Below are 16,611 nucleotides of genomic sequence, written 5' to 3'. Positions count from 1 at the left end.
ACCAGGGCCATCGCGGGGAGAGGAGGGAGAAGTAATAAATGAAATAGAGACCACCCGATCCCTGTCCTTAAGCGAGTTGCGAGATATGCGAAAAGATTATAGCCGTCGTTCAGGTGAGCACATTGTCACCTGGCTGCTCCGATGCTGGGATAATGGGGCCAGTAGCCTGGAACTAGAGGGAAAAGAAGCCAAACAATTGGGATCCCTTTCTGGGGAAGGGGGCGTTGACAAAGCAATAGGAAAAAAGCCACAAGCCCTCAGCCTCTGGAGGCGACTCCTGTCTGGAGTGAAGGAAAGGTATCCCTTTAAAGAAGATGTTACATATCGCCCAGGAAAATGGACAACTATGGAGAAAGGCATCCAGTATCTAAGGGAATTAGCTGTGTTTGAGGTGATTTATGGTGACCTGGATGATCAACGGTCATCCAAAGATCCAGATGAAGCCGAGTGCACACGACCCATGTGGCGGAAGTTTGTACGGAGCGCACCATCTTCGCATGCAAACTCATTGGCAGTGATGTCCTGGAAAGATGACGAGACACCAACGGTGGCAGAGGTGATAGATAGACTCCGAGATTACGACACAAATATCTCTTCCTCGCTTGTCTCTGCTGTGGAGAAACTATCCCAAGAGGTCCAGCAACTCAAAGAAGATCTGTCCTACTCCCCACCTCGACAGAGCAGTGTCTCAGCTGTTAGGAATAAGCGTCCTTTGGCTCAAAGAAGGGGATACACACCACGGGCCACCCTATGGTTCTACCTGCGTGACCACGGAGAGGACATGATGAGGTGGGATGGCAAGCCTACCTCGACCCTACAGGCACGAGTGCATGAACTGCAAGGAAGAACAGTCACTCAGGGGGGCTCTTCCAGGAAAACTGCTGCTCCAATTTCCAGTGAACAAGTCCCCAGACAGAGGAGTAGAAGTGCAGATTTTATTTCTAAGTGTAATAGAGGGACTCCTGATTCACATTTGCAGGAAGTGAGTTGTGACTGCCATGATCAGGACTAGAGGGGCCCTGCCTCCAGCCGGGTGGAGGAAAGGGATAACCGGGCTTACTGGACTGTGTGGATCCGATGGCCTGGCACGTCCGACCCACAGGAGTATAAAGCTTTAGTGGACACCGGCGCACAGTGCACCTTAATGCCATCGAACTATATAGGGGCAGAACCCATCAGCATTGCTGGAGTGACAGGGGGATCCCAAGAGCTAACTGTATTGGAGGCCGAAGTGAGCCTAACTGGCAATGAGTGGCAGAAGCACCCCATTGTGACTGGCCCAGAGGCTCCGTGCATCCTTGGCATAGACTACCTCAGGAAAGGGTATTTCAAGGACCCAAAAGGTTACAAGTGGGCTTTTGGTGTAGCTGCCTTGGAGACGGAGGAAACTGAACAGCTGTCTACCTTGCCCGGTCTCTCAAAGGACCCTTCTGTGGTGGGGTTGCTGAAGGTCAAAGAACAACAGGTGCCAGTCGCCACCACAACAGTGCACCGGCGGCAATATCGCACCAACAGAGACTCTCTGATCCCCATCCATAAACTCATTCACCAACTGAGGAGCCAAGGAGTCATCAGTAAGACCCACTCACCCTTTAACAGTCCCATATGGCCAGTCCGGAAGTCTAATGGAGAGTGGAGACTAACAGTAGACTATCGTGGCCTGAATGAAGTCACTCCACCGTTGAGTGCTGCCGTGCCAGACATGCTAGAACTTCAATACGAACTGGAGTCAAAGGCGGCCAAGTGGTATGCCACAATTGATATTGCTAATGCATTCTTCTCAATCCCTCTGGCAGCAGAGTGCAGGCCACAGTTTGCTTTCACATGGAGGGGCGTCCAGTATACCTGGAATCGACTGCCCCAGGGGTGGAAACACAGTCCTACCATTTGCCATGGACTGATTCAGACTGTACTGGAACAGGGAGAAGCTCCAGAACACCTTCAGTACATTGATGACATCATTGTGTGGGGCAGCACAGCGGAAGAAGTTTTTGAGAAAGGAGAGAAAATAGTCCAAATCCTTCTGAAAGCTGGTTTTGCCATAAAACAAAGTAAGGTGAAGGGACCTGCACGAGAAATCCAGTTCTTAGGAATCAAATGGCAAGATGGTCGTCGTCATATTCCAATGGATGTGATCAACAAAATAGCAGCCATGTCTCCACCAACTAGCAAAAAGGAAACACAAGCTTTCTTGGGCGTTGTGGGTTTTTGGAGAATGCATATTCCAAATTACAGTCTGATTGTAAGCCCTCTCTATCAAGTGACCCGGAAAAAGAATGATTTCAAATGGGGCCCTGAGCAACGACAAGCCTTTGAACAGATTAAACGAGAAATAGTCCATGCAGTAGCTCTTGGGCCAGTCCGGGCAGGACAAGATGTAAAAAATGTGCTCTACACTGCAGCCGGGGAGAATGGCCCTACCTGGAGCCTCTGGCAGAAAGCACCAGGGGAGACCCGGGGTCGACCCCTAGGGTTTTGGAGTCGGGGATACAGAGGGTCCGAAGCCCGCTATACTCCAACTGAAAAAGAGATATTGGCAGCATATGAAGGGGTTCGAGCTGCTTCAGAAGTGGTTGGTACTGAAGCACAGTTGCTCCTGGCACCCCGACTGCCAGTGCTGGGCTGGATGTTCAAAGGAAACATCCCCTCTACACACCATGCAACTGATGCTACGTGGAGTAAATGGGTTGCACTGATTACCCAGCGGGCTCGAGTAGGAAACCCCAGTCGCCCAGGAATCTTGGAAGTGATTATGGACTGGCCAGAAGGCAAAGATTTTGGATTATCACCAGAGGAGGAGGTGACACGTGCTGAAGAAGCCCCACTGTATAACCAACTGCCAGAAAATGAGAAGCAATACGCCCTGTTCACTGATGGGTCCTGTCGCCTTGTGGGAAAGCACCGGAGATGGAAGGCTGCTGTATGGAGTCCTACACGACAAGTAGCAGAAACTGCTGAAGGAGAAGGTGAATCGAGCCAGTTTGCAGAGGTAAAGGCCATCCAGCTGGCCTTAGACATCGCTGAACGGGAAAAGTGGCCAGTGCTCTATCTCTATACTGACTCCTGGATGGTGGCAAATGCCTTGTGGGGCTGGCTGCAGCAATGGAAGCAAAGCAACTGGCAGCGCAGAGGCAAACCCATCTGGGCTGCCGCACTGTGGCAAGATATTGCTGCCCGGGTAGAGAACCTGGTTGTAAAGGTACGTCATGTGGATGCTCACGTTCCCAAGAGTCGGGCCACTGAAGAACATCGGAACAACCAGCAGGTAGATCAGGCTGCCAAGATTGAAGTGGCTGAGGTGGATCTGGACTGGCAGCATAAGGGTGAACTATTTCTAGCTCGGTGGGCCCATGACACCTCAGGTCATCAAGGGAGAGATGCAACATACAGGTGGGCTCGTGATCGAGGGGTGGACTTGACCATGGATATTATTGCACAGGTTATCCACGAATGTGACACATGCGCTGCAATCAAGCAAGCGAAGCGGGTAAAGCCTCTGTGGTATGGGGGACGATGGCTGAAATATAAATATGGGGAGGCCTGGCAAATTGACTATATCACACTCCCACAGACCCGCCAAGGCAAGCGCCATGTGCTTACAATGGTAGAAACAACGACTGGCTGGCTGGAAACATATCCTGTCCCCCACGCCACTGCCCGGAACACTATCCTGGGCCTTGAGAAACAAGTCCTGTGGCGACATGGCACCCCAGAGAGAATTGAGTCAGACAACGGGACTCATTTCCGAAATAGCCTCATAGACATCTGGGCCAAAGAGCACGGCATTGAGTGGGTGTATCACATCCCCTATCACGCACCAGCCTCTGGGAAAATTGAACGGTACAATGGACTGTTAAAAACTACACTGAGAGCAATGGGGGGTGGAACATTCAAGCACTGGGATACACATTTAGCAAAAGCCACGTGGTTAGTCAACACGAGGGGATCTGCCAACCGAGCTGGCCCTGCCCAGTCAGAATCCTTACGTACTGTGGAAGGGGATAGAGTCCCTGTAGTGCACACAAAAAGTATGCTGGGCAAAACAGTCTGGGTTCTTCCTGCCTCCGGCAAAGGCAAACCCATTCGTGGGATTGCTTTTGCTCGAGGACCTGGGTGCACTTGGTGGGTGATGCGGGAGGATGGAGAAATCCGATGTGTGCCTCAAGGGGATTTGATTTTGGGTGAAAACAGTCAATGAACTGAATGGCACAATGTGAACTGCTATATAATACTGTGTGTCACCTCTGTGTTGTACCAATGATACCAGAGTACGAGCCTCCCAACCTATGGAAGATCAACTATGAAACAAGCCGTGCAGCAGTGATGGAACGATGACTGACTCGGTATGCAGCGACCCAACGCCACACACCATCTCTCCCACCCGGAAAGACTGATACAACAGATGGAGCCCAGAGTCATGGACTGGATGAACTCAATGGACATTTTTTAATGGACATTGTACAGGGAAGGTCCATGAACTAAGGGAATGATGTCTGTGTATTATGTTAAAGGATGGGAAGGGGAGGGGTGGTGGTTGGTATGGTTGTATTGCATCATATGGGACCTGGGCATGGTGTAAATGGTATGGAATAAGGGGTGGAGAATGTGCTGGTTTTGGCTGAGAAGGGGTTAATTCTCCTCACTGTGGGGGTCAGCTACCTTTCCAGCTTCCCGCGCTCTGCCGCGTGGCGGGGGGGGCTGGGAGGGGCAGGGCCATGGTGGGGGCGGCTGACCCCGACTGGCCAATGGCAGGTTCATTCCATACCATGTGACACCATGACCAATATATTGAGGTGGGGGCAGTTGCAGGGAGCACGGAGGCGGCGCGGCGTCGGGTCGGCGGGCGGCGCGCGGCTGCGGCGCGGGCAGTTTGTTCCGGCGGTTCGTTCCCCCTCTCCCCTCCCTTCCCCCCCCACCCCCCCCCCCCCCGGGGCTTTGCGCCTCTCGTTGTTCTCCTTTACATTGCATTTCTACTGTTGTTTTCTTTTAATTCTCGTTGTTCCCCTTTACATTGCATTTCTACTGTTGTTTTCTTTTAATTTTAATTATTAAACTGTTCTTATCCCAACCCACGAGCGTTACCCTCCTGATTCTCTCCCCCATCTACCGGTGGGGAGTGAGCGAGCGACTGTGTGGGGCTGAGCTGCCGCTAAACCACGACACCCTAGAACATTGCGGTAGTCTGTGGCTTCCGTTGGTGAAGGAGAGAACAGCTTTGCCTTTCATTTCTTGTTAAACATGACTAGAACTGCTTATTTAAAGGCTGTTGAAGAGGTAGTATGAGTATCATCTGTACTTATTGTCCAGTCTTGCCTTTCTCACCATTTGGCTCTCTGTAGGCTCCTTTTAGTACTGTTCACGCTGACATATGCAAAGTCAGCATGACTCTGTATAGGTATTCACAAATTTTGAAAAGAAGTAAAGAAATACTGAAGGATATGATCCACCTCAGTAATTTTTTGCTTTCTTTAAGAATGACGTCTTTAAGCAGCAACAAACTTTTAGTGTTGTACCAAAGGGTGTCTTCAGGAATCTTTTGTACAAATCTTCCCACATCCTCCCGCCATTTAATCATCCTTATGTGCTCCAGAGTTGTCCCAGTCCTATCCACTCTTTTTTTTCATTGTTCTTGTCTTTCCTATTTTCCCCATGTGGCTTTCCTAAGTAATGCTGCCTGTCTTACAGTTCACAATCCTAAAGGCTGTTGGTATTGACTATGCTATTTCCTTTCTTCCCCTCTTCTTTAAACGTTTTTCCTGCAAATGAGCTTCACCTTTGCCACCCATTTGTGGTGATTGATTGCAGAGAGAAGTTAAACATTACATGAAATCTTTCTAATCTAATGTGTTTGTCTCCTCTGTCTCTAAAGCCTCTTCCAACCAGCCCCACAATGGGAGGAAAGGCCCATTTTCTTCTTGAATCTGTCTCAATGTGTAAGTGGCATGCAATGTGCTGATTTAGGGGGATCTCTTTTTCACAGTGTGGGAAGGAACAGACAGCCAACCAGAAAGAGCTAGTTCAGAAGAGAAGGGTATTCAAAAGACAACGTGGACCTCCATGAAGAGAGAGAGGCTATCACAAATACAGCTTGATCTCTAAGATGGTTATCTCTGATAGATTATTGTATAAAAATCATTTGGTTTTGTGTTAAGAAGAAATATTATATGTGTTGTGAAAGTAAAGCTTGCTTATTTAAAAGAACTAAATCTCATTGTTTCCTCCTTCGTCCTTGTAGGTTTGTAACACAACCACAGATCGAAAACATGCAGACACATCTCTGGAGAAATACGTCACTGAGCCTGTAATGAACATTGTGAGTGGCTTCTTCAATTCACCATTTTCAGATAACAGCACCAGCCTCCAGGTAAGGAAAAGAGACACAGACAAATATGTTATTCAGACCATTAATGAGATACCTTCTGCTACCCAGATAGGAATACTGTATTTTTACATCCTCCTTTAATTTCTCTGTCCCCTCTCATGCCACTGGCTAGCAGCTTAATTCCTCTTTAAAACACTTACTCTTAATTTTTACCACTTAAAGCTCTGAACCAGTAGACAGCTCAATATGGTCAGATTTACTACTGGTTCCTGTGAATTCATTGGAGGGCGTATCCTTGCAGAACAATGGTCTATCTCTGTATTAGTATGTGAAAAATGTTGTGTCCTATGACAAAAGGGACGCATACCTGAGAACTGGGAAGAACCCTCCGTCCTTCTCTTCTGTACTGTGTTTGCCTGATATCAGTGGCAATCTGAGGAAAAAATTGTATCATTTGGCCTTTTTAGGGGTACAGCATTGATTTCTGTTCCCTCCAGACCTGAAGAGCAAAGAGAATTTAATGGAATTGTAGCCAAAGTCTGCAAGCTGAAAACCCCTTGCATGTGGTTTTTGTTGTGTCAGACCCTAGGGCAGTTGTGAGGAGATCCTAAAGGGTAAAATTCCATGTTTATCTTACCTTTTGTTTTCAGACACACCAGCCTGTTTTTATTCAGCTGTTGCAGTCTGCTTTTAGAATTTACAACTGTACCTGGCCAAACCCAACGCAGAAAGCCTCAGTGGAGTCATGTATCAAGACCTTGGCTGAAGTGGGTAGGTGTCAGGTTTTACTTTCATTATTGTTCTCTGTGTTTTAAGATCAGACTTACCTAAAGTTGAACAGTTTTTAATTTGATGCTACCATCCTGAAATTGTGACAGTGGTGATTTCAGAAATCCCACTTTCTGAAGCTAAATTATTCCTTTTATAACCTGTTCAAATCTGTTCCATTGAATATGGTTGTTAGGTGAAACCTGCAGGTCAGAGAGATGTTTGCTAAGTTGAGCAATGGCTGAACTTTACCTCAAGCAAGTTATGATATTAAAACACCATAAGCTCTGAGGAAACCTGGGTATTCCTAGTTGTGCTGGGCTACATTTGCACAAGCTGTTGTAAGCAGTGATGCGTAGCAATTGTGCATTGGAGAACACCCATCACTTTTCCCCTCAGTTCCTGGGAGATGCATTCATTATTGTCTGTCATGGTCCTGGGCTTGTTCAGGTTTTGTCCCATCAGGGAGTTTGGGATGGAAACCACAATTGTGCCACTCCGTAGCTTCTCTGCTTACTCCTCACCATCAGGCCCACTCATTTACTGCTGTTACACAGTCAGCCTTGTCAGGGGAATGTTGCTTTGCACTGGCACCGAGACCAAATTTGTTCCTCAGGGTAGCTCATAAGTTACGTGCTTTCAAAGAAATTTAAATACCATGTTAAAGTGGAAGAATTACAACTTCTTGTCCTAAAATAAAAAAAGATGCTTCACCAGTACATAACTAAGACTGGCAAAAGTTCATTCTTAAGTTAAATGTCTGTGAATGCAGCTTCAAAGTCTTCTGCCAAGGGGAAAGCCAGATGCAAGGCATGGCTGATGTCTGGAGTTTTCTTCAGATACATGACTATGTTCCCTCTTTGGTGAATTTAATTTCTACCTCCACTGTAGTCTTTTCTTTTATTTCATTCCTTTTTCTGTTTTATGGAGATGGTTTACAGTTGGTTTTTTGTAAGTATGCTCTTGCACTGTCCTATGGGTCCAACCTTCTTGCTGCTGTGGCTTCCCACCCATGGGACCCCAGCCATGCCCTGGGCACCTTCAGGTGTGGCAGAGTGGAGCTGAGCTGCTGGTGAAGGGTAACACCCCATGTCCTCCTCTGGGACCTTCATGCCACCTGCAGTGGAAACGGGGCAGGGAGGCTAGGCATCACCTGGGGGTGCCATGGGCCTGGCAGCCTCAGAGCTGTCCCCTGAAAGCACACATTAGCACGTAAATTGCCAATTTCCTCCTCCATATCATAACAACCGTGTAAGGATTCATCACTAATATTAATATCAAGCAGGGTAAAATTGTATTGTGTTGCATTAACAAATTGCCACGCATTTTTTATTTGGTATTTTATTTTGACAGTGCAGAAAAGGAGTATAATGGAACAGTGAGGGGGATTTCCCTAAAGAGTAAGTTAGCTGGAGAAGAAGTGGAAGCAGAGTTTTTGACAAACACCTCTGTGCAAAAGTTTGGCTGGCTAGCGGAGATTTTAACCACCGGAGATACTCAGTATTTTTAGGCACAGTGCCAAATGTGTCTTGCCTGGGCTAATTGAGTAGGGCCGCTCTGCCTTGCTGAAAGCTTTGGAAAAACTGTCCCAGGTTGGGGTACAAGAAGCTTTTAAATTCGAGGTCCTTTTGGGATTACAATGCATGCTCAGTGCCTTTCTCTATCAGGTGTTCTACGGCACAAAATGGTGCTTCTCTTTGAGAAGGCAGAGGTTTCTTCCATAAAACAAACAGGGCAGCCTTTTTTTGCCTCTTGCTGGCTGTGTATGTGGACTAGGTTTGGATTTTGGCTAGGCATCTGTGAGCGCTTTTTTTTTTTTTTCTTGAGAGTCTGACAGCTTTAATGTTAGGGCCTTCATGTTTCACAGCAGGGTTTGGAAAAAAAAACCCACTCTAGAAAGATTTTGCCTATATCAGAGAGAGAGAGAACTGGACAGATTTGCAGCAGGGACCAAAGACTTTTGATGGAAAATAAATGTAGTATACAGTTGAAAGAACAAACATGAATTTTTTTTTGTTTTGTGTCATAGCCCTGGATTTAGAAATGATTCTCAGGAGGAAGAAAGATCATAGACAGATTTCCCAAGATATTCAAGATCCATATAATAATGCACTTTTAAAAGACCCATTTCAGAGCAAGTTAAAGCAACATACATTCTGCTCAGCGCTTACTAGTTTGTTGCTGGCAGGTGGATGTTAGTATTGCCTCAAGAGCTTAAGATCATTACATGTGTCTTCTTATGAGCACTGTAAGAATGTGCATTATCTTCCATGTCAACCAAAGGATATGTTGCAGAAGCTAATTTCTTATAGCCCTGGTACTTCAACTCCACTTGACCACTAGGGAAAAACTTCATAAGCTTTTCAAGCTTTACTTGCTGCTTTGTCTACAGGCAGCTGTCTGCTTCCAGTTCAGCAAGAAGCATAGAGTCTTGCTTTTCTTCTTCAGCAGACCCTTCTGTGCCTCCAAGAGATTTGGAACACACGGATACTAACGTGCATCAGGTTTTTATTGCCCGGTAAACATTTGGCTGCCTGGCATGAATACAAACACTTAAGAAATAATATATGTATATTAATGTGTCTTATTCTATTGGATTTCTGAAGCAGACTATCACAGTAATGAGAATTAACGCATTATAGATATATCACTTCTGCTTTTTCTCTATTATTACACAGGACTGAGCTTTTGCTTGAAAATATAGTCCAAAAAATGAATGATCAGAACAGCTTCCATCTCACTGGTAAAATAGCTAGAAATTAAAAACGTTTAAAAGGTCCCCAGATCTTTGTGAAAACAGAGGAACTAAGACGTCTAACAGTTTAATTTATTTCAAATGAATTCATTATCAAAGGACTTTCAGCTCCTACATTTTATAATCTTTGCAAGATAAAGGTGGAGGCCAGTGTCAAAGTTTGCATTTTAAACCAGCTACTGACTTTCCATATGGTAAAATTGGGGAATATCACCTGTCCTCACAACTAAAGATCTGGATTTTATATTTTAAATTGTATCAGAGCAGGGTCTTTCTCCCAGGGCTGACCAGTCTTTCAGGACCCATGCAAAGAACTGTCTTTGCTTCTAAATTAAAGTGGTGATTCTTACAGCTTCACCCCGAGCATCATTTTTTTTTTCTGCTACAAGGGTGAATCTAGTTGTATTATACTTGTCTCTGTAGTATCCATTAGCTTTCTCCCTTACGTTTTTACAAATTGCATCTTCCCTCTGATACTGTGTGTGTATCCCAAGGATGTAGTATGTGTATGGATGTGCTCTTACCACCAATAATTAAATAATTGGAATTTCTTAGATGAGTAAACAGTGGCAGATAGTAACCTGCATTTTGTTAGCCAATTTCTCTTGGCATACCCTTTTAAAAAAAAATCTGTTAGCAAGCCCAATTACATTAGTTGTTATCAGGTTATACTCTAGGATGCTGTGCAGGAGAAGCAAAAGGAGAATCCTTGTTTCCATCCTACAAAATCGGAGGCGAGTCATCTAAGATTGCAGTTTCATCAGTTCAAAACTGGAATGGGTGCAGAGGAAGTACTACTGTGATGGTCGGGGGAAAGGAGAACTGTATTACAAGGAGAGAATACAGGAGCCCCACGTATTTTGCCTGGCAAAACAAAGGCCTGTGTTGTTGTTCTTTAAAAGTACTTAGGAAGATAAATAGTCATGAAGAAGAGACATTCAAGCTAAAGGACACTGCTGACCCAAAAACAACTGGACAGAAATTATGCTAGGTTGTAAATAACCTAAATAAATTTAGATTGTAAATCAGAGGTTTGGAACCAACTTTGGAAGGATGTCCTTGGTCAGCAGGCCAAGAGAAAATGGAGGGAGGAGGTCTGGCAGAAAAGCTAGCTTCATTTTTAAATGGGGCTTGATACATTTTTCAAAAGATATTAAAGAGCACGGGTTGTCTGTAACAGAGAGCAGATGGTCTGAAGGAGTAGTGAGGTCCTTCCTAGTTGAGTATTTATTCCCCTATTTCAGCTCACCAATACCCCTTTGTACAGAATCCAAAAAATTCTCCTGTGGTGCTTCTTGACCATGCTTTTATGTCCTCTAAAGCTCTTTTATCTTCCCTGTCAAATGACAAACAGGAAACATTAAACATGAAATCTAGGTTACATTTTATTCTTTCTTTGGAATTATTGTGCGTATTTTAATGTCCCTATATATGAACTTCCCTTTAACAATTTATTCAGCCCTGAAAATACTTTATTTCACTTCCCATTTGAGTTTTAAAATCTTTTTTCCATTTTATAAAAAGCTAGACCTTCATTTTCAATTTTTAGTTCAAATAAAATAATTATCCTGTTGTTACTTTTTTGACAGCAAGAAGAATACATTTCAGATGAAGCACATATTTTATTCTATTTTAACTGTTTGTGTTTCCCTAATTGCAAGAAAAATTCAATGATGATCTTTTTACAGACTGATAAATATTTTAGCGTATATTTTCTGTTGGGGAAAAAACATCCAAGTGAAGGGTAAAAGATTGGCAGGCTTGTCTTGTCTACACAAAGCTTTTATTTCCCTTAAAAAGTCTTGCTGTTGCTAGCATTAGTGTCTCTCCATCCAAATGCATTTGTTAAGCAGTCAGTAAATGATTAAGGAGCTGGAGGGACTGATTTATGGAGCAAAATTAATTGAACTAAATATGCATCGCTCCGTTAAGTGACAACTGGGAAGTGTGGGAGAACATGATATAGCTGTCTGCAACTACCAGAGGGGCGTAAGCAGCAAGAAGAGTAAAGGCTTCACACCCAGGTACAGCTGTGGCTTTTTTGTGACCCAGATTGCCTGTCACACTCCTCCTTGAGGCACTCTAAGGGGTGAAATACCTGCATGTCCCCTGGAAAGACCACACCAGGGATGGTTTAGGATAGTGCAAAGTGTACTAAATAGCTGTGAAGGCACCAGATACTGTCGTATTCTGTCAATACTACAAAAGCTAATGGAGTGAAATTTAAAATCAGGGAGCACCAGGTGGGAATATCAAGGAGAACTTCAGGCTTCCTTATGGCAGGATAGATTTCTCTGAAGAATTGGCTTCCAAGAAAAATTAGAGGCAAGGGCAACTTCCTGGAAATCCTTAGTACTAAACTGATCCTAAGGCTCAGGCAGGCAGTACAGTGAAAGGACAGTGCTTTGGCAAGCATTCCTGAAATAGGTCCTTTTAGTTCCTGTTTTTGTACTTCTGTGAAGGGAACTACATGCAGGTAATTTAACAAAAGACATCTCAGCCAGGCCGTTTCAGCCCTTCTGTTAGCAGTTGGACTATGTTCTTGGGACTTCGGTGGAGTCCAGCTCAATCGTAAAGGGCGGCTTGGTTTTTAGCTACTTGATTCTCGACGTTGATGTTGCCCTTTTCTTTTAAGTCCCCATCTCAGAGTACTTTGTCATGGTTTAAACAGTAAAGGAGAGGAAAGGTGCTGATGCACTGGATACACACAGAACCATCCAGCACAGAGCAGGATATTCTACTGTGACCTGGCTGCACTGGCGGCGCTGTGTGGCTTACTCTTTCCGTGGGTACCCACTGCTTGCTTGTCTTGGCTCTACTGTGGCTATGGCTGATAGAATAATTGTAAGCAGCAGATTGAGTTAGTTGTGCAAAGGATTTCCCAGCAAATTGCATTTCCTGAGACTGGCTAAACAGTATAGTGTATTCTGGGTGTAATTAACCCTGTGCAGGGTGCCCTAGGTAGGAATTGGGCAGTATATAAGCCTGCACTATGCCCTCCACTGCAAGGCAGAATTCACCTTTGCTGAAGACATGTTCTAGTCCATCCTGCTAAGTATCCTGCTTGATACCTATGGTACCAGTTTACATATGTAGCCAGATAGTACGCTTTTTCCCCAAGTTCGCTAGTCAGATGAAAGACACAATTTTACCCCTTCCTAACTCCTCTGTCTACCAGTTCTAACCCTACTTTGCAAGTTTGAGTGCCGTCCAAAAGTATTTCTAAGTGGAACAAAAATAGGCATGCTTTTAAATATTTTATGTTCATACTTTAAGGGAGATTGACACAGTTTGAAGAGGAAAGCAGCCTACAACACCTAAATTAAAAATAAATATTTATGTTCACATTTGTTCATCAGCTTTCCGAAATGTAAAAATATGTTTCATGTTGTTTTAAATAATGAAATGTGAAACAAATGAAAGATAAACTTTCTACAAGCTGCAAAGAAATAAGACAAAGGCTTTGTTTATAGCTTAGACTTCAACAGTGCCCTTTGACAACCAATACAAATCTTAATTACAAATGGAATTATACATATAAGAACTGTTGAAAACAAAGGAGTATTTTTTTCCTCTCTCTCTGGTTTTCTTTGTGATAGTTTTAATTAGCTGCAACTCTTTGAACAATCATAGTCCTCGACTGCTCCTCAGACACTGATGGAAGTTAACTTCAAATGGCATCTATAGGACTGCAGAAGTCTGGGTTTTCCTCTGAACAACATGCTCCCCATTGCTAAATTTATTCCTGGATATATCAGGATTCTGCATACATACCACTTAATTGAGCAGTGAGCATTGTCCGATAACATTCCAGTGATTGACATTAGGACACAATAAATTGGAATAATAGGCTGCAACACCCTACCCACACTGGCAGAACATTAATGGACTTCTGTAATACAGTAAGCAGCAACAGGGCAAGTGTGTTTTGAAAAATAACCCAGTCAAATAATATGGAAAAACAGTCATTAGAAATAATGGCCAGCCATACATGGTATTTTCCTCACGATAATCAGGAACCTTGCCTTCAAAACAAATAGTGGAAAGGAAAAGTCAGTTGCCAGTGTGGAAACTGCTCCACATCTGCTGCTGAGGATTTGTATATGGTTGTGGGGAAATGTGTCTTCCCATCGTGACCTAAGAAAAATATTTTTTTAATTCCCTGCGGCAAACTCTTTAAAATAAAGTGCCTAGCAGAAATAGGATCCCAGTTAAGCAGCCTAATCCACAGGTGAAGGCCCTGGTCCTGCGTCAGGATACACCCTTGCAGTGGGAAGAGAGGAGTGTGCCCTGCACCTGTGGGAGCTATTAAAGGGATGAGGATGTGCGTCACAGAGCACTCTTGCCATAGTCCGTGAGATTGGGGGTTGAGATGTCACAGACAGATTTAGGTTTATAATAAATGCTGCCATTACAATAGAGTATTTGGGGGAAGAGAAAGTTTCTGCCTGGGATCTGTGACTCACTGTGCTTGGCAGCACACGAGCCTTCATTCATCAGAGCTGTATGCCTGACTCTGCTTGCACGTACTCCTGTGGGGTTTGATGCATAAGCTGTTTAGCAAAGAAGGGCATCTGTTGACTTCACAAGTTCACCACTTAAAGTTGTATATGTTTTAAGTACTGGGAGGGAGGGGTGGAATATTTTCGATGCCTTCTGCTACTGTGGAAAGCGTGCATGTTAGTGCAGAATGGTGGGGAAACGCCTCAGAGAAATGTTGTTGAGCACTGTAATATGGGCTAATGCTTTTCTAAAAATTCACTGTGTTTCAATACAGAAAACTGATAAAAATGGTTATTATTGGTCATTATTACAAATGGACTAGAACTGCTTCTCAATTTTACTTGTAAGTTTTTATTAAATTTAAACTGTGCCATAGAAATTAAGTGAAATTATGTAGAATACAAAGCCTAATCACTGGAATGTGACCTAATCCTTCAAACAGAGATATTGCTGCATCGATCTCTTGCTTATTTGTTGAATTTCAGACGACCCGTGCTGAACCATAGAAGAATATCATTCTCATCTCCAGTAGAATGGAGAGATGTAGCTAACACAGAGATTTTCATGGAGGAGAGGGCAGACACCTTCTAACATTGTCTTTCAAACTTCCTTTTCAAATGACAGTTCAGGATGCAATAGTAGTTCAATAGTGGATGCCCTGTAAGAATCTGTGCAAGACTTTTGTCAGGTTTTTTTTTCTCTGATATTCTTTCTTTTGTCACTTCCTGCCCCTCAAGTCTTAAAAGAAAAAAAAAGATTGCATTTTTTTAAACTATTGGTTAGATTTGTGTAACTATCAGTTAAACTATCACATGTTTATTAACTGCCAGTTGTATTGCAGTGGCATCCAGGAACCCCATGGTTTCACAACCCTGGCTGTATAGGAAACTGAAGGGAGAGAGAAGAAGAGACAGTCTTTTTTAAATAAAATTTGTATGCACTTGATTTCTCATGGTCTTTGCAAGAGAAATACACAGAAAAGCAACAAATTGCACTTGGGTTAAATTGGCTAAATGTGCATATGTCCACAAGAAAGAAGAATTTTTGAATTTACTTCTGAATAGAGTAAAACTAGCTGTTGAAATAATAATAATGCATACTCTTTTTATTACTCTTATAATATCTCTTGATCTAACTTTTTTTTAAGTTAGGAAAAAATGATTCTGTTTTAAAAAATAAACATCTGTACCTATGAAAATATATACTGGAAATGATCCTCATATCATTTAACATGGTACAGCTTTCTTTAACTAGATTATGGCTGATTTCTACCAGCTTAGGTTTTTGATCTTATTTTAAAACCTGTTGAAGTGAGACCCCCCTAGCCCTTAACTTCAAGAGTATCAGGATTTTGCATGCCATGATCTTCATAAGATTTTTGAGTTTTTACCACTGTATGTGTCTTCTTTTTTCTTCCTATTAAAGCAAAGAACCGTGGGATTGCAATTCCAGTGGATTTGGACAGCCAGGTCAACACCTTGTTCATGAAGAGTCATTCTAACATGGTGCAGAGGGCAGCCATGGGGTGGAGAATGTCAGCCCGCAGTGGACCTCGTTTTAAAGAAGCTCTTGGTGGGCCTGCCTGGGATTACAGGAATATAATAGAAAAACTACAGGTACAAAAGCAGCAAATGGCTTGGGCAGTAGTTGTGGCAGTGCATTTATCTAACATGCCAGATGTGGAAAACACCAGGAATAGACTCATTGCATTTTTAGTGCTGGATTACAGTGACCTTTGCACTTCTAGGTGAGGGGAGCAGAGGGCTCGGCTCTTCTCTGGTGTCAGTGCAAAGTGAAGCCAACATATGTCTGGCCTTTTGATCCACGATCTGAATTCGGCTCCTAGAGAAGTCAATAGAGAGGGGTAGGAAGCATATTCTTTTCCCCAAAGGTTCACAGAGAAGGATCTCCTTCCTGTGTTTACATGGTCACATGTCTGGCTGCAGAGGAGGTACTGGGGATTTTAGGAGCCATTATGTCAGATTTGTGTTGGTGGAGAATACCTATAAGGAGATCACCTTGCGCATGTAGTGGTTAAATGACAGCAGGAGTTGATGAACTAAGAAAACACTGGGACCCAGACATATGGAGGGGCCCTAACTACCCAGGAAGCAACAACTCGGGTGATACACTATAATATCCTGTATGACATGCAGTGTTTTTCCAGCACACCATCACCTTGACTGCTGCTGTGTTTTTTGTGGGAATTACTGCAGAGGAGAAATTTGAGGGAGAACAGCAAGGTAGATAGTAATGAGCACCT

The 16,611-nt window shown here is 43.7% G+C and overlaps 1 protein-coding gene across 3 annotated transcripts in view; it reads left to right on the top strand.

Annotated features, from left to right (window-relative positions):
- Positions 1–16,611, top strand: part of ITPR2 (inositol 1,4,5-trisphosphate receptor type 2) — a 279,885-nt gene that overhangs the window by 136,059 nt on the left and 127,215 nt on the right. For all 3 annotated transcript variants that reach the window (XM_064460370.1, XM_064460362.1, XM_064460379.1), the window contains 3 exons: positions 6,236–6,364; positions 6,973–7,093; positions 15,774–15,964. In XM_064460370.1, coding sequence (XP_064316440.1) covers positions 6,236–6,364; positions 6,973–7,093; positions 15,774–15,964 — 441 coding nt within the window. The remainder of the gene's footprint in view (positions 1–6,235; positions 6,365–6,972; positions 7,094–15,773; positions 15,965–16,611) is intronic.

Source organism: Phalacrocorax carbo, chromosome 1 (genome assembly GCF_963921805.1).
Source record: "Phalacrocorax carbo chromosome 1, bPhaCar2.1, whole genome shotgun sequence".
Classification (NCBI taxonomy): domain Eukaryota; kingdom Metazoa; phylum Chordata; class Aves; order Suliformes; family Phalacrocoracidae; genus Phalacrocorax; species Phalacrocorax carbo.
This window is presented reverse-complemented; position numbering and strand designations above follow the sequence as displayed.